The 27,148-nt window shown below is 40.3% G+C and overlaps 1 protein-coding gene across 3 annotated transcripts in view; it reads right to left on the minus strand.

Annotated features, from left to right (window-relative positions):
• The window catches only part of SYT9 (synaptotagmin 9), a 119,925-nt gene that overhangs the window by 30,059 nt on the left and 62,718 nt on the right, over positions 1–27,148 (minus strand). For all 3 annotated transcript variants that reach the window (XR_009152405.1, XM_058160503.1, XM_058160493.1), the window contains exon 3: positions 18,919–19,465. Coding sequence is in view for 2 of the 3 variants with exons in the window: in XM_058160503.1 (XP_058016486.1) it covers positions 18,919–19,465 (547 nt within the window). In the remaining variant the exon portion in view is untranslated. The remainder of the gene's footprint in view (positions 1–18,918; positions 19,466–27,148) is intronic.

Here is a 27,148-nt window from a genome sequence, read left to right on the forward strand (position 1 = left end):
CAAGAATTCAGCTGAATGTCCACAGATGAACAATGAATATTTATGTAATCTCAGTCCAGAGAGTTGCAATGAAAACTAAGAATGCTGCAGCTATGCTAAACAATCTATGTCTAATCACTATAACTGAGATCCGAAATGGGACTAACACTATAATATCACAGAATTGCATAACGCCCTTAAAATTATTCCACAGAAGAGCACAGACCTAGGATCTAATATAACACAGACTCAGATTGAACAGATCTAGGAACAGATCAAACATGGAATTAGTTAAATGAGAATTTCCTGATATCATTGAATGTGCGTCTTCCTTACTGGAAAAGAAACTGGAACCTGCTGTTTCTCATTTCTCATTTAAGAGGTTGAAAATGCAAAAAAAAGAAGATAGTAATCACAAGAAATGGCCAATAATGTATTAACATTGGAAAATGAGCTTTAAAGCGCGTATCGATGAGGAAGGAGCTCAGAAGCATCTTGAGAAAAAGGAAAATAGACTTTGAATGTGTGAGAGAAAGCATTTACCAAATGTGAACTATTCAAGGGTGAAGTGAAGACCATGTAAAAGTTTAAGCAAAGGTTCACTTTTCAAAAACAGAATCCCCAAGTATAGAATTAGAATCAGTTATCAGTGAAGACTTTATACAAAATTACAGATGAAGAAATGTTGTGCTGGGCTGGAAAAAGGAACATATGTACTCCACACATACCAATCACAGGCATTATGGGAGGGGCAGGCATTTGTGATCACACCACACAAATTACATGACTGACCTACTTTAGTTAGACATCACTATGGCATTTTCCACAATGCCATAACATATAGCATACTGATGCCATCATGGTTTGTTACAGATGCTACTACCATTTCATGTATGTATGTATATATGTATGTATGTATGTATCAATTTAGCCAATAAAACTCTAAGTGACAAACAAAATTTTAAAAAAATCTGATCCATGAAACCAAGAGGGAGATGTAATGTATTACTGTAAGTTTTGGCGGGAGTTTTAGGCGGGAAATATCTCGTTCCTGATTGGTTGCAGCCTCAGGCTGAAGTGTATATAAGGAGAGGTTTTTCTCCAGAGTTTTGCTGGGTCACACTATATTAAAGAGCTGTTGTCACTAACCTGGTCTCCTGCCTCGTCAATACCCGAACTTAACATTGGCGACGAGGATGGGATCTTGAGGCAGAGCACCAGAACAGAGCTGAACTCACTACGAGAATCAAACCCAGCAAGGTGATAGCGAATGCAGCGATGACCGGCTACACGCCACCCACTCCGTTTGACCCTGCCCAGGAAACATGGGGAATATATATGACCCGTTTTGAAAGTTTCCTGGAGGCAAACGAGTTACAGGGAGTCTCCGACAACCGCAAACGGGCTTACTTCATAAGCCACTGTGGGTCCGCAGTCATCGCCGTCGCAGAAGCCCTGGCGGAGCCAACACCGCTACACTCCGTGTCGTGGCAGACCCTTCAGACCCTCCTGAAGAATCACTTCGCACCGGCCCCGTCCAAATACGTTCGACGGTACGAGTTTGGGGAGCGCAGGCAACAAGAAGGCGAGTCTATCAGCGACTACATGGCAGCCCTGAGACAAGCCTCCAAGCATTGCGAGTACCGCGATCTGGACGAAGAGCTGCTGGAACAACTTATACGGGGGGTCAGAGACATCCGTTTGAGGAGACGGTTGCTAGCCAAGAGCAACCTGACATTGGCAAACGCTCTGGACGAAGCCAGAGCCCATGAGATGTCCAACCATGCAGCAGACACCTTGCAAAAGCGACTCACGCCGATGGCGGGCGCAAAGCCGAGCACAGTCCACCACGAAGAAACCTATCGTGAGTCAACCAGCGAAGAGGAGGAAGAAGTCCACTACACCGGAAAATCGACAAGGAAGACCCGGAGGAATGCGGAAGCTGCGGGCGACATCAGCGCCAAAGATGTAAGTTCAGGGACGCCATTTGCGGCGGTGTGAGAGAAAGGGCACCTGGCCCAAGTCTGCCGAGCACCCCAACCTTCCGCCGAAAATTCAAATCGGCCAATCAGAGCGGCTCTGAGTCAGAGATGCAAACCCCACATTCCGCCGAAAATTCAAATCGGCCAATCAGGCGCGAAATCGGCAAGGCGACCCGCGATTGGCCAGGAAAGAAAGAGCGAAGTCAAACCGAATGACTGTTACCATAGACCACGCAGCTACCCGCATCAAGAAAAGATCTTCACTAACCCAACAATTGAAGGCGTACCGTGCGGCTGGAAGTAGACACAGGATCAGCTATCACAATCATGTCCTGGGACACTTTTGTGAAAGCCTTGCCGCACATCGCAAAGCGCAAGCTACAGAAACAACGGCCCGGGTGCAGGATTACCAGGGCAACCGCATCCCTGTTCGAGGACAACGACCGTCGAGGTCAAGTACGGAACATACGAAAAGACCCTGCCCATCACGTTAGTCGAGGGAACCTTGCCAAGTTTGCTGGGGCTAGACTGGTTCAGGCGTTGGGAATGGGGTGACTGGCGTCCACGGAGCGGATGCAACCTGCAAAACGCCCTAATGGAGGAATTCGCAGGCGTATTCGAGGACCGTTTAGGCAAGTATAAGGGGACCCCTATATCCTTCAGTTTAGACCCCAAATAGCTCCCATTAGGCTAAAGGCAAGGAGGGTTCCTTTGCACTCAAACCTAAAATCGACAAAGAGTTAGATAAATTAGTCAGCCAGGGATACTAGTGCCAGTTGACCATGCCAAATGGGAGACGCCAATCGTCACCCTATGAAACCAGACGGGTCCATAAGAATTTGTGCCGATTACAAGGCTACCTTGAACAAAGCATTGCAAAAGAGCGCCTACCCAGTTCCAGTAGTGCAACACTTATTGCACTCACTAGGGCACGGACAAGTTTTCGCCAAATTAGACTTGGCACAAGCTTACCAACAGCTACCCGTAGATGCTAGCACAGCGGAAGCCCAGACCATTGTAACGCACCGGGGTGCCTTTAAGTGCACCCGGTTACAGTTTGGGGTGAGTGTGGCCCCGGGGCTATTCCAAAATTTGATGGAGCGACTCCTACAAGGGTTACCGGGAGTCGTGCCCTATTTCGATGATGTGTTGGTATCAGGGGAAGATTTAAGAGAACTGGGGAAGCGATTAAGGAAAGTTTTGGCCATTTTTAGGACGGCAGGATTAAAAGTTAAAGCAAGCAAGTGTCAGATAGGGGTCGAATCTGTTGAATTTCTGGGTTATAGAATAGACAAAAAAGGGATTCACCCCACTGAGAGCAAAGTCAAGGCGATAAAGAGAGCCCCAGCACCCAAAAACAAGACAGAACTCCAGGCTTTCCTGGGTCTGGTAAACTTTACGCCGTGTTTTTAAAAGACAAGGCAACCGTTGCTGAACCGTTGCATAAATTGCTTGGAAAAAACACAGTTTGGTCGTGGGGGAAGTCAGAGAATAGGGCATTTGAGGCAGTAAAAAGTTTGCTATCAAGCGATAGCCTGTTAATACAATACAATAACAGGCTGCCGTTAGTATTGGTTTGTGATCGTCCCCTATGGAGTAGGAGCTGTACTTAGCCACAGACTCCCAAAGCGGCACAGAAGCCCCTATAGCGTTCTACTCACGAGCGATGTCCCGGCTGAGAGAATTACAGCCAGCTAGATAGGGAGGCTCTCGCAATAGTGTCAGGGTGAAAAATTCACGAATACGTTTTGGAGAGACTTTGACATTATCACTGACCACAGACCACTATTGGGCTTACTGGCTGGCGACCGCCCAACGCCAGTGGCACTATCACCCGGCTGACCAGATGGACTATCTTTTGGCCGCCTACTCTTACAAACTACAGCATCGACCTGGAAAGAGCTGGGGCATGCGGACGCACTGAGCAGATGCCCATTACCCGGGGAAATCGAGGACCCTACTCCGGGCACCCCCGTTCTACTAATTGACTCTTGGGACTCTGGGCCAGTCACATCGCAGGAAGTGGCTCGGGCCTCCTACCGGGACGTTGTCTTAAGAACTGTAATCGGTTGGGTTCAAAGGGGATGGCCCGCTGCCGGGCGACCGTTTTAGAGAATTTGTAAAGAAAAGAGGGGAATTGTCTGTGCAAGGGGGGTGCCTGCTCTGGGGGGATAGGGTGGTAGTTCCAGAGAAGCTGAGGAAAAAAGTCCTGGAACTACTGCATGAGGGTCACCCAGGAATTGTAAGGATGAAGGGGCTAGCCAGGAGCTATGTCTGGTGGCCCCTAATGGACAAGGAAATCGGTGACAGGGTTGGCCGATGCCAGGTATGTCAGGAATCCAGACCACTACCACCTACGGCCCCAGTGTTGGAGTGGGAGAAACCCCAAGGCCCTTGGTCCCGCATTCACATTGATTTTGCCGGCCCTTTCCACGGCCAAACATTTCTAATTGTGGTGGATGCATTCTCCAAATGGCTGGAGATCATCCTAATGAAATCCACAACCGCGGGAGCCGTCATTTCAGCACTAAAACACCTATTCGCCACGCACGGGCTACCGGACACCCTCGTGTCCGATAACGGCCCACAGTTCACTGCAGCATTATTTGAAGGGTACCTGGCTGAAGAGGGCATCCGACATGCCCTCTCAGCGCCGTTCCACCCTGCGTCGAACGGCCTTGCTGAACGTTTTGTTCGGAGTGCAAAAGAAGCGCTATCACGAAGCAGCCCCGGAGACTGGCAGGCACAAATCGACGCATTCCTAACCGTCCAACACAGGACCCCCTGTGTGGCCACCGGCCGCAGCCCAGCCGAGCTATTAATGGGCGGAAGCTAAGGTGCCCGCTAGACCGGCTACACCCGAACTACGTACAGGACAGCTCCAAAACAAAACCAGATAGACTCCGGAAATTAAACATAGGAGACTCAGTGTGGGCCCATAATTATAGCGACGGCCCAAACTGGAAGAGGGGGATAGTCATAGACAAAACGGGCCCCAAATCGTATCTAGTGGAAATAGACGATGGCAGAGTTTGGAGGCGCCACATAGATCAGCTAAGAAACAGATTGAGCGATAAGGCAGAATTAGGCGAGACGAGCCCTGACTATGATTTAATTAACCCCACAGCTGACTGGAGCCGAGAACAAACAGAAAGCATAGAACCAAACAGAGACTTATCTGAGCCAGGCGAGGTCCAGCGACACCCTCAGGCCCCTCGAGAGGACAGCAGGTCCGAGCCGGCGAATAATCCAGGGCCGGATGGCCGGGAGGAGGAGCTCAGAGGAACGAAAAGTCCCTCCGGCAAGCTCGACTCAACTCCAGAAAGTGAACTGCGCAGGTCCGGGAGAGTCAGGAGACGCCCCACGTACCTGCAGGACTACGTAGAGAAGTAATATGCAAATATTGGCAAAGTGCCTTCTGGGAGGGAAGGAGTGTAATGTATTACTGTAAGTTTTGGCGGGAGTTTTAGGCGGGAAATATCTCGTTCCTGATTGGTTGCAGCCTCAGGCTGAAGTGTATATAAGGAGAGGTTTTTCTCCAGAGTTTTGCTGGGTCACACTATATTAAAGAGCTGTTGTCACTAACCTGGTCTCCTGCCTCGTCAATACCCGAACTTAACAGGAGAAAAATATTAGGCCCAATGAGGCCCAATAAACATCTTACTTCCCAGCAATCAAATATGCCCTTGCCAGAGTTTCAGTAACTCAACACCCTGGCCATAATGCCTATTAGAAGACCCAGATCTTCATGGCTTTCTAAAATGCTAGTAGAGTCAGGTGTTTCTGTTTTTTTGGGGAGAGAGTAGAGACTATTCCATAGATATGTTGTTGGCTCGAGCTCCGAGCTTGGCGATTTGGCTGCAAACGTTTCATCCCCATTCGAGGAGATATCTTCAGTGCGCTTTGGATTGTGCTCGTCTGGGAGAGCACTGGCTTTTAAATACCTTTCTGAGTCCTGGTCTGATTTTGGGTTGTGTGATTAGCTGGCTCTAGTTGCTGAGTAATAGTCCTTGGTTTTAAGTACCGTCTGTGTGATGTAAATTAGTGCTGCTGTTGTTGTTCGGATGTCTTTTGATGATGTCGTGGTCTGGTTTCCAACTGATTTGATTGGCTGCATGTGATTTGGTCCAATTTCTCGTGAGCTGTCGAGTTATAACTTTGTTTGCAACGTGGTTGTTCATTGGTTTTTAAATGCTGCTTTCAGGATCGTGGTTGATGTTCTTTTATTCTATGTGGTTGGTAGATTGGCTTGATGTCAATGTGTCTGGTTATTGATTTATTGGTGGAAAATCAGGCTTCCAGGAATTCCCTTTCTCTCCTTGGCTTCACCTGGGTTACAACTGTGTTCCCGGTTAGATCGAATTTGTGTCCTTTTGAATCTTTGTGGACAGACATGAGGGATATAGGATTATGTCTCTTGATGGCCAGGAAATGTTTGTGCAACATTTGCAACCAAATCATCTAGCTAAAAGCTCAAACCAACAACATAACTATCAACCCAAGCTACTAATATTCAAAGACAAATGCAAACTATCCCATACATTAGGTACTGCGAACGAGAGAGCGGTCTGTCACATTACATGAAAGTTGTAATAGTCTTGTAGATTATCTGTATTATGTGCATGCTCTCTCTCTCTCTTTCTCTCTCCCCCCCTCCCTCTCTCTCTCTCTCACACACACACACGCACACTGACTAGATTACAGCCTCTTTGCAGCAATGTCTGCAAGAAAACAACCAAGCTCAGAGAGCACCCAGGACTCACAGAATGTATATGTGTATGTGATGAGTTGGAATAAGAATTTAGGTGTTGTTATTGTTGTTGTTGTTGTTATGGGATGATTACAGGGGTGAAATCCAGAAGGTTCTGACAGGTTCTGGAGAACCAGTAGCAGAAATTTTGAGTAGTTTGGAGAACTGGCAAATACTACCTCTGGCAGGCCACACCACGCCCACCAAGCCAAGCCCACAGAACCGGTAGTAAAAAAAAAATCGAATTTCACCACTGGATGATTATTATATGCTTAAGTTCATCAATTCTTTCTCTGTACTTCTCAGGAAGCATCCTTAAGGATGGAATTTTTATTATTGTGACAGTCTGTATCCATTATGACTAACTGGTTACAGAGGTCATTTCCTTGCAGGATGGTAAAACTCAAGGATATATGCTGCCATGCCTCCTAATCTCTTCCTCCTGTAAATTCAACTTGTTGGAATAACAATTAGGGTCATGGCTTAATTTAAATATCAAAACTGTTGTGTTGCATTTCTAAGAAGGGGTCTGTAAGATTTTCACACATGAGAGAGATCCTTGTTCCTTTGGCTTTTTCCTTATCAGTTTCAAAGTCATTCCATTTTTATTTGGAAGCTTCTGCTACTGTGTGCACTTAATCAAATTGGCTCTGATCAACTTACCATATACAGTAAAATCTGAGTAACCTCATATCTCTTGCTCTTGGTATGTCTGAGTGACAAAGACTATACAAAGTACAGCTTGACTCTAAAGAGTATCCCAGAAGAATTTATATTTCAAATACCTGGGGCTCAATGATGCATATTTTAATAATTTTACTTTCTTACATTATGAAAAGTTCACATTACCTTTCAAACTAGAAGGGAAAATCATTGCAATAATGATCACTTAAAGATCATTAGAGATGATGATAATAATGATGAGTTTACCATACAGAGATCATTTCCCTCTACCAACATTTATCACATATACTTGCAAAGGTTACAGAAACTATAAAATAAATCCTGCTGCAGGCTTTGTTCAAAGACGGAATGTATGTACCATGAGTATTTCATATCACTTTTAGATTTGAAAAACTCACACCTCTTCCCACTCCTCCTTACAATTATTTAATTCTAAGTTAACAGGAACTCGTAACATATTTTTAAAAGTTGTCAATTTCTAAAAATTAAAAGAAACCAACTCTCAGTATCGAAAGGTGCCTAGAAATGAAAATGATCGCACAATATAAAACACTTTTTTTAAAAAAAAAATGTTGACAGTGAACCAATAGAGGCGTTACAAAAAGTTATTCTTCCATGTCAAGTGTGAAGAACAATTATTTTTTCCTTTTCAATGGTGAGGTTTCTTATTTACATCATTTGGTATGCAACACCTTTTAGTTGCACATTATAACAAAACCCAAGACCTTGTTTAACCTTCCAGATGTATTTTATTAAACAAGGCTAGAAGGAAGCAGATTTTTCGTTCTCCCTACTGTCATAGATATTGTAGAAGGACAGCCATGTTAATCTATGGAGGCAAAATAATAAAATAAAAATCAAATTCTCACTATTCTTGTAAAGCATTTTCTACTTATTTTTCAGGATGCAATGCAATTTCTCCTTCATTGTACTCTCCAAATACAGTAAATGTCAGCAGCCATAATCCCAAACTAGCATGTTTAAAACCATATGAGCTGGAAATTTTAGACCAAAGCATTTAGATGTATCAAGTTAGAGAATTATATCCATCATATACAACAGTGAAATAATACTGTTTAAACTAATAAAAGTAAATACTTTTTTCAATTGATTCCTGCTGACAGAAATATTGAAGTTGTTCACTACCGCCTGCTTATATATTGTTTCATTTTATTATCTAGAATTAGTTATTATTCCATTTTTATTGTCTAGTATTCTAGTATTTCCTGGTAAACTTACATCTAATAAAGCCCAACTTGGATTAGCGTCTGATCCTAGACAAGCTCAACTAGACTGAGTTAGATTTTAGTTTGTGGGTTTTATCTTGGGTTTTAATTTTTATATTTTTAATTAAGGCTTTTGAATAAGTTTTTTAATTGTTTTAGAATTGTATTTATTGTATTTTTTGCTTTTAAATGCCTGTAAACCGCCCTGAGTCCTTTGGGAGATAGGGCGGTATATAAATATAAACAATAAATAAATAAATAGATGCTGCCTTTTACTGAGATTAACCTTTACATATTTTACTGACATATATAACTGGTTTATTAACCATTATACATCACTTGCATATTGATAATGGGCAAACAACTATCCTGGAATGAACAGCTAGTGAAAGATACAATGTCTATCTTATCCTCTGCTTCTGACATATAATTTTCAATTGTTGTCCCCAGTGCTACATGCTCTAAATGACTCTTCATATAATTGTGCATCTTCAGAGATATTATATATTAACAACAAGCTAATTTATGCACAATAAATTACTCCTGTTCCCTTTTGGAGTCACACATAAATACTTATTTTATGGAACGGAGTGATTATTGTTAACTAATTTTGTAAAGTGTTTTAGCATTTTGCGTGTGTGTGTGTGTGTGTGTGTGTGTGTGTGTGTGTGTGTGTTTTCATTCTGATTTCAATTTCTTGTGATTCAAGCTATGCAGATCTATAACTAGTTCATAACTAGACCATTAATTCATAATATTGAATTTCAAGGTCCTTTTAGATCAATGTAGGTAGTCTGCTGCTCTGAAGACCTGTCTTATACTTATATTTGGTCACAGCTGGCCGAAATTGGTGGTGGTGTTTTTTTTTTGTCATTTTGAGAATGGCAAACACAAAACTATAATGCAGCCTCAAAAATAAATTTAATATAATGTATAAAATAAAGTAAACCTCCAGTCAGATTTTTTTTTTAAAAGAAATCTTGGTTCAGGCCACTTTTCATCATCAGTCCATCCAGGTGACCTTGATGTACACATCATCAAAAGCTCTCTATTCTGACACATGACACTTCTTTGCAGTCTTCTTCACTTATTGAGCTCCTTCCTGCCAAGTTTCACTGCAGTTGAAGGATAGTTCAGTAGCAACTACTTAGAGATGGTCAAAAATCTCCCTGCATATTCATTGCTTGCTATTCAGCCCACTGGAATAAGCCAATATCTGTTTTCGGTTTATATTTATATTATAATTATTTAGCTATATTATATAGCTAAATCTACACAACGCTTTATCAAATGCATTTTCTGAAGATCCCACCCCCCCCAAACACACACACACACACACACACAAACTCAAAATAGTTTTCAGAAACTGAATAACAAGAATTGGAATGGATTTTGTTTCTTTTAAAATAAAAAGAAAGCAAATGAGAAATATATATATTTCTTTGCAATCAGCAACAACATGATGGTATCATCTTGAATTACATCCATTTTAGAAAAGATATAATAAATTGCAGCACCAGAACTAAAAGCATATCACACTGATCAGAAAGCAGCATAGGTATATTAGATCAAACAGCTATTAATACAGGTGAAATCTCCCCGGTTTTTTTTTATTGCTCCTGCTATTGTTGTATCTGAGCAAGGTAAACAGATTTAAACCCAGCAAATTAGAAACTAGCAGGCAAAGGAATGGATTTTCATTATGAATTTAAATGAATTTAAATATCACCTCATATATTTTTCAAATATTTCTTACATTATGTGTATTTTAATTTGTGTGGTTGTGCTCTAATAGCTTATTTATTTTTCATTCAAAGACAAGAGAGAAGGGAAAGAAATAGCTCTGAAATGACCATCTAACATGTCATGGGTTAGTCATCTAGTTTTTTGTATTCCTTCTGCTACTTAAAAGTGGGAAGTACCATTTGGCCCAGTAGTGGTTCCACTTATCTTCGCTACCGGTTTGGAACCGGGAGCACGCATGCACTTCTCTTGGGAGCCTTCTGTGCATGTGCAGAACCTTCTGCACATGCGCAGAGAATCCGTGATGATGTCCAGAAACTGGGTGGGCAGAGCCTCCTGCTGCTGCCATTACCGGTTGGCCCAAACCGGGATGAACCACTGCTGACTATCCATGGGCTATGACAGGGAGCTGCCATCCATGAGGAAAGAACTGAATTCAGTGTCAGGACCATCTTTCCCTTGTAACACTCACAACAGATACAAACTGCACTATTGTTCTGTCTCCTTCCCCACTTCGAATCAACGAGCTGGCCTTCAGCCAGTGGATTCACGGCTCTTATCAGTCCTGGCAGAGAAATTGCAGCTGCCTGCCAAAGTTCAAACAAATGACTCACATAGCAAGACTTTCAGCTATTTTTGAAATGGTTCAGCTAAACTTTTGCTTCCCGTGGAGTGAGAGCAATCCCAAAGCTCCTTATATAGCCTGTGGGGTGGGGCTCCTGCCCCACCCTTCCTTTTGATGATGCTGCCTCTCTAATCTTCTGAAGCGCGGGTCAATCCAAGGTTGATTATTATTATCAGCTGTGTCTGAAGGCGTAGCCTGGGGAAGGAGGAATCAGGGGATGACAGCCTCATTACGTCCTCCGACTGGTCTGGTTCTGGCTCTTGGAGCCGAGACAAAGGAATTGGTGCTCCCGAGGTAAGTCTTACCAGACCTTTCCCCTCACTCTCGGAGTCACTGTCGGGCATGGGGCCAGGTTCGGGGGCTGGAGTCACAACAACTATCCATCACTCCCTGCTGCTTCCCCACAATATGTTTGTCATGCAGCTGTGCATGACAACTGTGAGTAGGTGTTCCAAATACCCATTCACACTTCCCCAGTCTCACTCCACCCCACACTAGAGAGTGTTTGCCCATAGCTATGAGAAACAAGGTGAGAAGGGAAATATGGCTGGAGCCATTTTCCTTAGCTTGACTATTAAAACAGTAAGGAAGTCCCAGTCATTGCCTCTGATACTGTGGTAGAACAGAGATCAGCAACCAGGAGTAGCCAATTTTTATTTAGGCCTTCATTTCTACTAGCCCGGGGCCACCTGGTCTTGCTTTATGCACCTAGTTAAATGTACTGTACATTTTTTAAAACATGGATTAATTCATTGACATTTATTCAAAAAGGTATTTATTCAAAAAGGTAGAGGTATTATGTGAATTATAGTAGTATATACCCAATAAATGCCATTATCATGATATTGCACTATATTTTTGGTTTATTTATTGGAGTTGTACTCCAATTCTCTTTAAAATGCTTAGTACACTGTATGTATAGTTTCTATGAAACCTGCTAGGAGACATACAGAGCTCAAAGTAATTCACCTGATTGAGAAAAGCATACCGCCTGTATGTACTACCAATTAGGAATATTAATATTGCTTTTGGCAGGGCTAGATGAATCACAAGTTGGAATTAAGATTGCTGGGAGAAATATCAACAACCTCAGATATGCAGATGATACCACTCTAATGGCACAAAGTGCAGAGGAACGAAAGAGCCTCTTGATGTGGATGAAGGAGGAGAGTGCAAAAGTTGGCTTGAAACTCAACATTAAGAAAACTAAGATCATCACGTCCAGCCCTCTCAATTCCTGGCAAATAGTGGGGAAGAAATGGAGGTCGTGACCAATTTTATTTTCCTGGGTTCCAAGATCACCATACATGGGGACAACCAAAAAATTAAAAAACGCTTGCTCCTAGGGAGGAAAGCTATGACAAATCTAGACAGCATACTAAAAAGCAGAGATATCACCCTGCCAACAAAAGTGCGTATAGTCAAGGCTATGGTTTCCCAGTTGCAATGTATGGCTGTGAAAGTTGGACCATAAGGAAAGCTGAGTGCTGAAAAATTGAGGCCTTTGAACTCTGGTACTGGAGAAAACTCCTGCGAGTCCCTTGGACTGCAAGGTGATCAAACTGATCAGTCCTAGAGAAGATCAATCCTGACTGCTCTTCAGATCCTGAAGATGAAACTGAAATACTTTGGCCACCTAATGAGAAGGAAGGACTCACTGGAGAAGAGCCTAATGCTGGGAATGATTGAGGGCAAAAGAAGAATGGGATGGCAAAGAATGAGGTGGCTGGATGGAGTCATTGAAGCAGTCGGCATGAGCTTAAATGGACTCCAGGGGATGGTAGAGGATAGGAAGGCCTGGAGGAATGTTGTACATGGGGTCGCGATGGGACAGACATGACTTCGCGACTAACAACTACAACCTTTATTCTTTTCCCTGTGGAATTTGCAAGAATCTAGACCTGCAACAATCTATATTTGCAAAAATCTGGATTTGAGATTTTCCTACCCATGGAGTTTGTATAATTTTTCAATCTATGATTGCCTCTTGGGTTTGACTGCTCATGGTTTAAGTGCCGGTGACACAGAATCACCATTAAAAAATGGTGAGCTCCACAGACAAAACAATTCCTAAATATATTTATTCAGATATAAGTGCAGTGGTTTCAGGATGAAGTATGTTTAAAACTGATGAATAAATTAATAACAATGGAACAGCTATTAACATTTACAACTGTACATCAACATGTGTCCATGCGTTTTCTGTTCTGCACAGTAAATCAGTTCTATTTTTCTTATCACTCAGCTCAGGCAAACGATTCATGAAATGTGGCAAAAATCCAAGTATTTGACACAATGCTTATCACACAAGGGTCTGACATGAAATTTACCATGTGTGAGAACTATCTCTGACCCCCTCCTCCGTAAAGGAAGACATAGGTAAATATCAAGAAATCTTAAATCACACTGTTAATTATAAATGTTTAAATCAATAAAAAGTTAGAAAATAATAATTTGCAAATAAAATTCATAGGTTTCTTATTTAGAAAACATCACTTTCTCTGAGTTTTGCCTCCTCTTGAGTACCATTTGACAGCTTTTCAAGATTTTGTTAATGCATCTTATAACAAAAGAGTTCCAGCAGTCCTTGTATTGTCTGCTTCCTGACCTGACCTATCTTGAAGGTCTGATAATAAGGAGATGAGTTTAACTTGGCATGATTTATTTGATCATACCCATGCTTTTGTTATTTGTAGCATACCTTTCCAAGTGCTCACAGATATCTTGCCCAGTGTAGACATCAAACTGACAGTCTTAAGGTTTCCCAGATCCATCCTTCCTTCCTTCCTTTTCAAGTATAATTCTTAAAGTCCGCTTCCTATTATTTTCCTCCTTGTTTTTGTAAAATTAACTAACTTTCTTTCTTTCTTTCTTTCTTTCTTTCTTTCTTTCTTTCTTTCCCTTTCTTTCTTTCTTTCTTTCTTTCTTTCTTTCTTTCCTTCCTTCCTTCCTTCCTTCCTTCCTTCCTTCCTTCCTTCCTTTCTTTTTTTCTTTCTTTCTTTCTTGGAATTAGAATTTGTCAAACAAAAACGAGAACAAAAATAAGAGAATAAAAATACTATGATAGGGACAATAGGCATGTTAGTGCACTTATGCACACCCCCTCTACTGACCACTTAAGTATGAAGTAAGGTTCACTGAAGTCAATTTGTGACTGAAACTGTGAAAATTTGTAGCTGAGACAACTGAACCAGGTAGGGCATTTCATTCCAACTTTTTGAGAACATTGCAATATCTTTCTGAATATTGCAATATCACACATATCTCAATATCATACTGAAAGAATGGAGGAAAGCTTCACAGATAACTTATATTTCCTGAACCACTTATATGTCAGCCCTTCGACATAGGCCAGGTCGGGAAACAGACCTCACAAATCTGACACAGATTGTATAGAAATATGCTATAATAATAGAATCTTGAAAACCTGACTGAGTTCTCCCCTCTATATCTCTTATTATGAATTAGAAAGAAAGTCTGCAGGGTCTATTAATGTCTAAATAACCATCATCATATATAAAATAATAATACTTCTACCCTTCAAGAAGATCTCGACTTAATTTCCAATTGGTCTAAAACTTGGCAACTCCAAATCCCAACCATCAAATGCTCAGTCTTATATATTGGAAAAAAGAACCCTAACATCAAGTACAAACTTAATGGACATTACCTAACTGACGACCTCCACCCTGTCAAAGATCTTGGAGTTCTCATATCAAATGACCTTAATGCCAAAGCCCACTGCAACTACATAGCAAAAAAGTCCCTAAGAGTTGTAAACCTAATTCTACGCAGCTTCTTTTCTAAAAACTCTACACTACTAACCAGAGCATACAAAACATTTGCCAGACCTATTCTTGAATACAGCTCATCCGTCTGGAACCCATACCTCATCTCTGACATAAATACAATAGAATGAGTCCAGAAATATTTCACTAGAAGAGTTCTTCATTCCTCCGAAAACAACAAAACACCTTATACCAACAGACTTGAAATCCTGGGATTAGAAAACTTACAACTCCGTCGAGTCCGACATGACCTGTGTTTAACACACAAAATCATCTATAGCAATATCCTTCCTATAAAAGACTACTTCAGCTTCAATCGCAATATTACAAGAGCAAAAAATAGATTCAAGCTAAATGTCAACCGCTTCAAACTTGATTGCAGAAAATATGACTTCTGTAACAGAGTTGTTAATGCTTGGAACTCACTACCTGACTCCATAGTCTCTACTCAAAATCCCAAAATCTTCAACCAAAAACTGTCTACTATTGACCTCACCCCATTCCTAAGAGGACTATAAGGGGCGTGCATAAGAGCACAATAGTGCCTACCATTCCTGTCCTATTGTTCCCTTCATTATATCAAATTAATATTATTGATGCATATTTGTACTTATATATTTTCTTCAATACATGTTGTTTTATCTATGACAATTGTTTGTGTATACTGTTGTGACAAAAAAAAAATAGCATCTATTGTCAGAAAATTCAAGATAGTAAGCAAAGAACATTATAGGGATATGCACTGAATTTTATTTATTTTATTACTTATATTTCTACGGCTCCAAAACAAAAAGCAAAATAATTTTAAAAAATTGTCAGAAGAACAAAATGGTGAATCTGCCTCCTTTGTTCCAACTCTGAGATGTTATACAAAGTATCATGATATCTAGGAGCAGGGTGAAATGCTCCTGGTTCTGACTGGATCTGTGGTGTGTGGTCAGTGGTTCCGCGATCCGGTAGTGAGCAAAGCTCCGCTCATCTGCTTGGGTGTCGTTACTTCCTGGTTTTAACCAGGAAGTAATGTGTTTTTTACCTTCTGCACATGCGCAAGTGGTTATGCGCGACACATGCACTTCCGAACCGGCAAGGAAGGCAAGTGGATTTCACTCCTGTCTAGGAGGAGTATTGGATTCAATAGTCATCAAGTCAGAGTGACCCTTGCAATGAAACCAAATTTTGCCTCACCAATTACAGCATAAACAGGTGTTGAGAGACAACCTTAGGTTAAACATGTACTTCTAAGTATTTATGGAAAAAGAACCCTAACATCAAGTACAAACTTAATGGACATTACCTAACTGACGACCTCCACCCTGTCAAAGATCTTGGAGTTCTCATATCAAATGACCTTAATGCCAAAGCCCACTGCAACTACATAGCAAAAAAGTCCCTAAGAGTTGTAAACCTAATTCTACGCAGCTTCTTTTCTAAAAACTCTACACTACTAACCAGAGCATACAAAACATTTGCCAGACCTATTCTTGAATACAGCTCATCCGTCTGGAACCCATACCTCATCTCTGACATAAATACAATAGAATGAGTCCAGAAATATTTCACTAGAAGAGTTCTTCATTCCTCCGAAAACAACAAAACACCTTATACCAACAGACTTGAAATCCTGGGATTAGAAAACTTACAACTCCGTCGAGTCCGACATGACCTGTGTTTAACACACAAAATCATCTATAGCAATATCCTTCCTATAAAAGACTACTTCAGCTTCAATTGCAATATTACAAGAGCAAAAAATAGATTCAAGCTAAATGTCAACCGCTTCAAACTTGATTGCAGAAAATATGACTTCTGTAACAGAGTTGTTAATGCTTCGAACTCACTACCTGACTCCATAGTCTCTACTCAAAATCCCAAAATCTTCAACCAAAAACTGTCTACTATTGACCTCACCCCATTCCTAAGAGGACTGACGATAAGGGGCGTGCATAAGAGCACAATAGTGCCTACCATTCCTGTCCTATTGTTCCCTTAATTATATCAAATTAATATTATTGATGCATATTTGTACTTATATATTTTCTTCAATACATGTTGTTTTATCTATGACAATTGTTTGTGTATACTGTTGTGACAAAAAAAAAATAGCATCTATTGTCAGAAAATTCAAGATAGTAAGCAAAGAACATTATAGGGATATGCACTGAATTTTATTTATTTTATTACTTATATTTCTACGGCTCCAAAACAAAAAGCAAAATAATTTTAAAAAATTGTCAGAAGAACAAAATGGTGAATCTGCCTCCTTTGTTCCAACTCTGAGATGTTATACAAAGTATCATGATATCTAGGAGCAGGGTGAAATGCTCCTGGTTCTGACTGGATCTGTGGTGTGTGGTCAGTGGTTCCGCGATCCGGTAGTGAGCAAAGCTCCGCTCATCTGCTTGGGTGTCGTTACTTCCTGGTTTTAACCAGGAAGTAATGTGTTTTTTACCTTCTGCACATGCGCAAGTGGTTATGCGCGACACATGCACTTCCGAACCGGCAAGGAAGGCAAGTGGATTTCACTCCTGTCTAGGAGGAGTATTGGATTCAATAGTCATCAAGTCAGAGTGACCCTTGCAATGAAACCAAATTTTGCCTCACCAATTACAGCATAAACAGGTGTTGAGAGACAACCTTAGGTTAAACATGTACTTCTAAGTATTTATGGAAAAAGACCAATGAGTTAATCCCTTCTCCTTCCACTTCCCTTTCCAACAACCATCTTTATAACACATTTAACATTCCTTTCAAATGTTCCTGCTCATTGTACACCAAACCTCCTTCATGCTCTGCACCACAGAGACAACTGTTGTTATAAAGTAAATTATATCTTCACATATACAACAAAGTTTTTTGAAAATAATATTTTAAAAGAGTGTAGACTGTAGAGGGATGAATACTGTATCGCTTTCAATGAAATTTGGCAAACTTTGTTCCTAAATACAGTTTCTATATACAGTTAAGTAAACCTATTATTTTAGGAAAGGAACATAGCTATACCATGGGAGATGAGTACAACATTCTTCATAATCTTACTGTAGCTAGGGATAATGTTAATACTGCTGAAATATTGAGTCAGACTAAATTATCTTCAGAATTATCAGGAATAAGTTGGTCCCTTCTCAGATCTCTGGTTCAGACCTCATGAGTGATCAGATGATCTCCACAGACTTCTAATATTTAGGAGGAGAATTCAGAAATACAGGTAGTCCTCAACTTTACAACAGTTCATTTAGTGACTGTTTGAACTTACAATAACACGGGAAAGAGTGATTTATGACCGTTTTTCACACTTATAACCATTGCAGCATCCCTGTGGTGACATGATCAAAATCCAAATGTTTGGCAACTGACTTATATTTATGATGGTTGCAGTGTCCTGGGGCCACGTGATCACCTTTTGGGGCCTTCTGACAAGCAAAGTCAATGGGAAATCAGATTCACTTAACAACTGTATTACTAAGTCAACAACTTCAGTGATTCACTTAAGAACTGTAACAAGAAAGGTCGCAAAATAGAGCAAATTTCACTTAATCACTGTCTTGCATAGTAACAGAAATGTGCTCAATTGAGTTCATAAATCAAAGATTACCTATAAGGGACAAATACCGTATATACTCGAATATAAGCCGATCCGAGTATAAGCCGAGGTCCCCAATTTTACCCCAAAAAACTGGGGTAAACTGGGGACTCGAGTATAAGCCGAGGGAGGGAAATGAGGCAGCTACCGGTCAGGGAAAGCCTCCCTCCCTCAGCCGAGAAGGCTGGCGGCTCCCCCACCCCGCCCTCTCACTGCACCGGCAGGGCTTCCCCGCGCTAATGCAAAAGCCCGCCAAGTTTGCACCATCCGGTATAATGTGAAAAAAAGAAGAAAAAAAACAAACTCGAGTATAAGCCGTATATACTCGAGTATAAGCCGAGGGGACGTTTTTCAGCACAAAAAACGTGCTGAAAAACTCGGCTTATACTCGAGTATATACGGTATATTTGTAACAAGAAAGTAATTCCTGTATGAACAATACACTTATTACTGATGTTTGCACTAGGCTCATATATCTTGAGTTTTCCATTTTGTATGCAGATAAAGAGGTTGACAATTTAACCAAATAGTGAACTTCAGAATTAAAAAGGATATACTTACATTTGTGACATATTCAATATCCTTCCAAATATTACATTCCCTAGGAAAGTCGGATAACTCTAAAAAATTATCCACTATCACTTGGCCAATCAAGTCATGCCTGGAGAAGCGGTCAAAGTCATAGACAGAAAAATGAAGTTTTCTTGAACTCAAATCTTTGTAAGGAACAGGAAATAAAAAAACTTCATCGAATACTGGGTTAAGAGTTTTTCTATGTACTTTAGTCTGATGTTTTGTTTTCCTATCTGGAAGTAAGTAGATCTTGACATAAGGGTCTGAAGTTCCAGAAAAATCCTTTGCTGGCAGGCTGACAGCTTTGTGAATCTTCACTATAAGTTGTTCTAAGTCACAATCATATTTTACAATAAAATTGATTTTCCCACAAGACTTGCTATTATTTCTCCGACCATCATCCGTGTCTACTGATCTTTGCTTATAGAGCTCCGGCTTGATGCGTCCAATGCCTGTCAGCTGCTCCTGCTTCTGGATCTGTTGGATGTTGAAGTCAGGATTTGAAAGATTGAGCTGTCTTCGTATTGAATTGTGCCTTAAATTAAAGCAAAATATATTGATTGGTTGATTGATTGCATTTATTTCTTGCTCTGTAATTTTTTTTAAACAAATCTGTTTTCAAGAGTGGACAAATAAAAGAAATGAAAATATACAACTACTATAAAGAGAGAAGGACAGAGAGAGAACAGAACAGAACAGACTATTGGCCAAATGTGAATATTGGGGGAGAGGGAGTGACAGAAAATGTGATTTGATGAATATTGGATAAATGGATAGGAATATGAGTTTTTTTTAAAAAAAGGATACTTCAGTATTAAAATCAAGACTGAAATATGAACAACTTTGGTTAGAGAGAGAGACAGAGGGAGGGAGGGAGAGAGGAAGGGAGGGGGGAGAGAGACAGGGAGGAAGGTGGAGAGAGGGAGGGAGAGAGAGAGAGAGACAGGGAAGTGGGGGAGAAGAGAAAGGGAGGGAGGGAGGGAGAGAGAGAGAGAGAGAGAGAGAGACTCTCCCACTCACAAAAACTGTAAACATTGTCTTGGAAGAGTACTGAATTGGTGCATTTAAATAATCTACAAACAGTCCAGATGGCCCCTGTTTTGACTACCATAGTAACTAATACTTTGGAGTTTCCTGAGGGAATTCCTCCCCCCCCCCTTTAGTTTGTAAAAAGAATTGCTAGGCTTTGGGATAGCTTTCAGAGCCTGGCCACTTCTATCAATTGGGCTATTACAGAAGTGTTTTGGTGTGTTCATTTGCATCCAATCAGACTAACCTCGGTTACTTTTTAGTTTTCCTGCTCTTTGCATAATCAGGCATCATTTTTAATTTTTAAAGGATGTTATGCTAAATGTAGAAATCTACCCCCAAAAAAGCTATACTGTGCAAAAACCATATAATATTTCATTACAACCATGTAAAAAGGAGAAATGCCAATTAATGTCCTGACATTTAGGATATCTGAATAAAAATCTTAAAGACATCGCAACATTCAGAGATTCAATAGGCATGGAATTCAAGAAGGAATCATAAGACTTGCTGATAACAGGAATAATATCTCCTCTTCTGCTGGCTTGGAACTGACACTTACCGTATATACTCGAGTATAAGCCGAGTTTTTCAGCACGTTTTTTGTGCTGAAAAACGTCCCCTCGGCTTATACTCGGGTCTATACGGCTTATACTCGAGGTTTTTTTTTTTTTTTAAGCCCCTCGGCTTATACTCGAGTATATACGGCTTATACTCGAGTTTTTTTTTTCTTTTTTTCACATTTTACCGGACGGAAGCCCTGCCGGTGCAGTGAGAGGGCGGGGCGGGGGAGCCGCCAGCCTTCTCCGCTGAGGGAGGAGGTTTCAACCGGTAGGTGCCTCATTTCCCACCCTCGGCTTATACTCGAGTCCCCAGTTTACCCCAGTTTTTGGGGTAAAATTGGGGACCTCGGCTTATACTCGGATCGGCTTATATTTGAGTATATACGGTAATTATTTTTATGTTTGGGAACTGCTTGTAAGATTGCAGTATTTCAGATGAGGGTCTCTATTTCTAAACAGAATTAAAATCAGGTTGGAGAACATTTTTCCACGATTCATACAAGTGAAGAATATCTGGCTATATATGTAAAACAACCAGTTGGAGCAATGGCACAGATTATTTGGGTGGCCTTAAATCTGTGAGGTACAGATAGTCCTCAATTTATGACCACAATGGAGCCCAAAATTTATGTTGCTAAGTGAAATATTTAAGTGAGTGTTGCCTCATTTTTACAAACAGATGTTAAGTGAATCACTGCAATTGTTAAGTTAGTAACGGGGTTGTCAAGTCAATCTGGCTTCCCCCTTAACTTTGCTTGTCAGAAGATCACAAAAGGTGATCACATGACCCCGAGATACTGCAACCATCATAAATATGAGTCAGTTGCCAAGCGCCTGGATTTTGATCTCATGACCCATGGGGATGCTGCAATGGTCATAAGTGTGAAAAATGGTCATAAGTTACTTTTTTCAGTGCCATTGTAACTGAACGGTCACTAAATGAACTGTTATAAGAGGAGGACTACCTGTATAGGTAGTCCTCCACTTACAACAGTGGAGCTTCTCTGGCGCAGACAAAAAGTAGGCTGGTGGTGGGTGTGGAATCCAGTTGCTACTGCCATGTTGGCGGAGGTTCACCAACAATGAAGGGAAAAAAATAGTGCCTTCAAGTCAGTTTTGGCTTGTGGTGACTGCCTCCTGCATCTTTCTTGACTGGATTTTTTCAGTGGTGGTTTTGCCAGCTCCTCCTTCTGTGGCTGAGAGAACTGACTGGCCCAATTCCACCCAGCTGACTTTGTGGCTAAGGGAGGACTAGAATTCACAGTCTCCTAATTTCTAATCTGATGCTTTAACCATTATACCAAACTAACTATTGGTACTGAAGGGTGATTTAAAAATGATTTGCTTAAAGTATGCTAGAATGCTCTCAGTAATGTAAGAAATTACAGCACAAATGTATCTTACAAAGGAGGAAAATAATAATTTAAAAAATAAGTTGGGAATATTTTTTATTTATTTATTTATTTTGTCACAACAGTATATACAATCATCAACATAAACAATAATTCATCATGAAAGAAAAAGTATATATAAGTAAAAGTATAAGTAAAAGTATGCATATAATACTATAATGAAGAGAACAATAGAATTGTTCTCTTCATTATAGTATTTGTATACAATATATATATATATATATGTAAGTCTTTGGCTATTCGGGTTTTCTCCTGCGTAAAATTGGAAGTGTCTTGGCGACGTTTCGACGAAGTCTCATTCGTCATCTTCAGGCTTCAGCTTCGTGCTTCTGGGAACACGAAGCTGAAGCCTGAAGATGACGAATGAGACTTCGTTGAAACGTCGCCAAGACACTTCCAATTTTACGCGGGAGAAAACGCAAATAACCAAAGACCTACATACAAACACCCGCGAAAACCTCAGAAAACACACACACACACACACACACACACACACACACACACACATGTATATATATGTATATATATGTATAATATAGTATTCATTTATTCCTGATGGTTTATACTTGTTCTGCACTGTTATTGGCAGTGGGGAGAATCCTTCTACATTTGAATGAGACTGACACTATTGCCAGAAGAGTAAAAATTATGCAAAAGAGCATTTGCAGGTAAACTCATCTATAAATTGCACCTGGAATGTCTGATGTTCGGATGAGAATCCCAGCAGGAGCCATATTAATTCATTGACCAACCTTATAGAACACAAAGCAGTGGTGAAAACCAATTTTTTTTACTACCGGTTCTGTGGGCGTAGCTTGGTGGGCGTGGTCTGGCTTGGTGGGCGTGGCTTGGTGAGCGTGGCAGGGGAAGGATACTGCAAAATACCCATTCCCACCCCACTCTAGGGCCAGCCAGAGGCGGTATTTGCCAGTTCTCCGAACTACTCAAAATTTCCGCTACCAGTTCTCCAGAACCTGTCAGAACCTGCTAGATTTCACCCGACACAGAGTATCTTGTAATTATGGCCCTGCTTTCTAACATAAATTTCAGAATATCCCCCAAGCTTCTATTAAAGAATCTCAGGGTAGAACACCATAACTAATAATTTTTTTTAAAAAATGCTGAAAAATAGCAAAGAAATGTTCTTTTGTTCAGTTTTCCTGTACCAGTCATCTTTCCAGCAGGTGGAGGAGAGACAATCCAGTTGTAAAATTTGGTAGAAGTCAAAGGCAACAAGATAAACAAAAGAAAGCAGTCATAAATAAATCGTACCTGCCAACATTTTAGAAAAAGAAACAGGGATATGAGTACTTCTGTATCTCATAATGCGCACAAAACTGCTTTTGTTTTCTAGTAGGTATTATCATGCTGCTCCCTCATTACAGGGAATTAAACAATAAAAGCACATACAGACATATGAGCATTAAAGGAAAGGTTCATTGCAACGTCCCTTTTTTTTCTAGCTGATGCAATACCACCTGTAAAATTACTCTTTTTTTGAATGTTAGGATAAATTGTTATTTGCACAGTAAAATCCTAAACATGATTATTAAAATGATTCTCCGATTGAGCTTAGTGAGGCTTATTTTGAGAAATAAATTCCGTAGGATTGCAGCCTTCTTATGTAAAATAGAGTAACACAAAGTAATGGAATTTTCAACTTTGAGGAAGCTTCTGAAAAATATAAACGTTCCTTTGTCCCATCTCTCCCCTTTAAGCTCCTGCCTTAAAGTATCAAAACAAAATATCATCAGGAAAAGACATTTATAACATTTTCCTCATTTGACCTGCCTCAGCATGCTGCCCAAAATAGCCAATAGTCACAGCCAAACCTCTCTACACTACGCATAGCCCTTTTCCAAATATAATAAACTCTTGAATTCTTGAATGCAAAACCCCTCACCCAGCACTAAAAAGTATACTGGAGGTAACGAGTTAAGGTTAAGTTAGCATTTTTATAATTATCAAACCATCTTTGCTCTTAACTGGCTGCAAAGAGATTATGCTTCTTCTTTGATCAATGGGCATCAAATTACCAAACCCAGGAATAATGCCCTAGACCAGAAAGAAAGAAAGAAAGAAAGAAAGAAAGAAAGAAAGAAAGAAAGAAAGAAAGAAAGAAATTAAAAGGATTCTAGTTGGAAAAAAAATAGCAGAGTCAGGAAATTGATGAATACTAGTAACTATTATAATTTGCAGGATTTCATTGCCACAAGGTGTGGTCTAAGCACTAAATTATTGGCAGATAAAAGGTGAGGTAAATATGATAGATTATGTCACAATGGATTATGACATATTTCAGACACATTTCATTTCACTGTATTTCAGACATCAATACATTAGAGAGGGTCCAGAGATATTTTACTAGAAGAGTACTCAAATCTTCTGCTCGAAATAAATCCCACCAGGCTTGAAATTTTAGTCTGGATAGCCTCGAACTACGCCGTCTACGTTCTGACCTATGCTTAGTTCATAAGATTATTTACCAAAACGTTCTACCTGTAAATGAGTACTTTAATTTCAACCGTAATAACACTAAGCTATCAATAGATTCAAACTCAATGTAAATCACTCTAATCTTGGTTGTAGGAAATATGACTTCTGCAATAGAGAAGTAAATGTCTGAAACACTTTACCTGATCCTGTTGTTAGTCTCTCTAATCCCCATACCTTTTACCTTAAACTGTCTACCGTGGACCTTTCATGTTTCTTAAGAGGTCCCTAAGGGGGCATGCATAAGCGCACCAGCGTGACTACCGTCCCTGTCCTACTGTCCCAATTTATATATAATCATTCTATGTGTTTATGGCTATGTTTTGCCTATTTATATCCTTTTTTTGGTGCCAATTTTTTTCTTGTGTCCATGTCCATGTCTATACTGTTATGTGTTTCCTTATAATTGTTGACAAATAAATAAATAATAAATAAATAATAATAGCAATGGATTATTATCCACCTTTATAGTATCAATGCTAGTTCTTTACTTTGGAGAGTTGATATTAGAATATGTTGTAGAGGCAGCTGTTGCACCTTTTATTAATGTAAATGGAGGCAAACAGCTTTTCTGTTATGTGTCAATCAGGCGGTACAAAGCATTTGAAAGGAGAACTTCACACAGGTAGTCTTCTACTTATAACCATAATGGAGCCTGCCCGTTATGGACATAAATCATGATAATCCTGATGCTGGTCATCATGTGAATGACTCAATTTAATCACCTTTTTTGTGGCAGTTGTTAAGTGAATCACCATGCTCATTAAGTGAATCACAGTTGTTACGTCAATGCCGTGATTTAGTTAAGCAAATCCATTGTTCACTATGGAATATTTTTATCGAAAATCAAATGTAACTGGCAGTTTTCAGCCAAAATGACATAAATCATGGCCAATTGGCAGCGGGACCACAGAATGATGCTAATAGCCATACCTATGGGCTAGTTGCCAAGCACCCAAAATACGGTCACATGATTACAAGAGGGCAGTCATCTCTGTACTATGGAACCGGGTCTTAAGTACTTTTTAGAGCAGTGGCCATCAACCGTTTTGGGGCACCAAGGACCGGCTCTGTAGAGTTTTTTTCTGTGGCCCAGAGGGAGCATGGTTTTGAGTGGTGCTTGCATCCCGCAGATGGGGCTTCATTTATTTGTGTGGCCCAGTTTCTGGCATGCCGCAGACCGATGCCAGTCCATGTAGTGGGAGTTGGGGACCCCTGTTTTAGAAGATCCATCACAACTTTGAATGGTCACTAAGTGACTATACATAAGCCAGGACTACCTGTATTATTATTATTATTAGTGTGGACGATTCATCCCTCCTTGAAGGTTAAATAGCTCCCTGAATCCTCAGCAAGATTCAGTGTAAGCACTTCAAAAGCCTATGGGTACATGAACAGTTGCTTCCCTGGCAGTCTCAGGTACATGTTCATGCAGCTGAAACAGCCATCAAAGCCATTACAATCCTATCAGAGGATGTTGTGGCTATAATGCTTCAAGAAAATGGGCTGGCACGTAAACTGCTACCAACCTGCCTTCCATTGAGGACCTGTATTCTGCACAAGTCAAAAAGAGAGCTGTGAAAATATTTACAGACTCCTCATATCCTGGACATAAACTGTTTCAACTCCTACCCTCAAAATGACGCTATAAAGCACTCCACACCAGAACAACTAGACACAAGAACAGTTTTTTCCCGAACGCCATCACTCTGCTAAACAAATAATTCTCTCAACACTGTCAAACTATTACTAAATCTGCACTACTATTAATCTTCTCATCGTTCCCATCACCCATCTCCTCCCACTTATGACTGTATGACTGTAATTTTGTTGCTTGTATCCTTACGATTTGATATTGATTGCTTATTTGTACCCTACAACTATCATTAAGGGTTGTACCTTATAATTCTTGATGAACGTATCTTTTCTTTTATGTACACTGAGAGCATATGCACCAAGACAAATTCCTTGTGTGTTCAATCACACTTGGCCAATAAAGAATTCTATTCTATTCTATTCTGTTCTGTTCTGTTCTGTTCTGTTCTATTCTATTCTAAATGTGCTTTACGAAGCACCCCTTTTAAACGCTTGGCATAATCCCATTTGCCGTGTCTCATTAGCTTTGGGGTTGGTTATTTTCAGCAACATAACAATCCAGCCAGAGGTTTTATATAGTCTGGATAATTTTTATGTTGGCTCTGCCCACTACCATTCATGCTCTCACCTTTTTGTTATGTTCCCCTCGATATTCAGTCAGTCTCCCTTGGTGAGTTCACATGCCTCCCACTCAATCAAAGCTGTGGCTAAAACCTAACACTTCCCATTTCTTATCCTCACAAGTGTTTTATTAACCTGTTCTATTTTTGCTGACATCTTTGCAGAGATACATCAGGACTCACCGCAGCAGAGATAAGTGTAAATGAGCATACTTCGCAAGATTAAATTGGGGCTGCTTTTACATGCCACAAATTGGCAATTTTATCTGGTTTAGAAAATAGCTCTTGTTATGCATGGCCTGCAAATGAAGGATTGTTCCTGCAACACATTCACTTTTGTTTTGTTCATCAGGTTTGCTCCCAGCGTTCCTAAATTCTTGCAGCAAGGTGGCTTTTCATGTGTGAGCATCAAACAATGCTGCATTTCTTTCCTAAACATCACAAGTTAAAAGAAGTAGTCACATTTTAAGTGTATTTATGCATTGATTCATTTTTTTAAAAAAAA

This window comes from Ahaetulla prasina, chromosome 1 (genome assembly GCF_028640845.1).
Source record: "Ahaetulla prasina isolate Xishuangbanna chromosome 1, ASM2864084v1, whole genome shotgun sequence".
NCBI classification, from domain to species: Eukaryota; Metazoa; Chordata; class Lepidosauria; order Squamata; family Colubridae; genus Ahaetulla; species Ahaetulla prasina.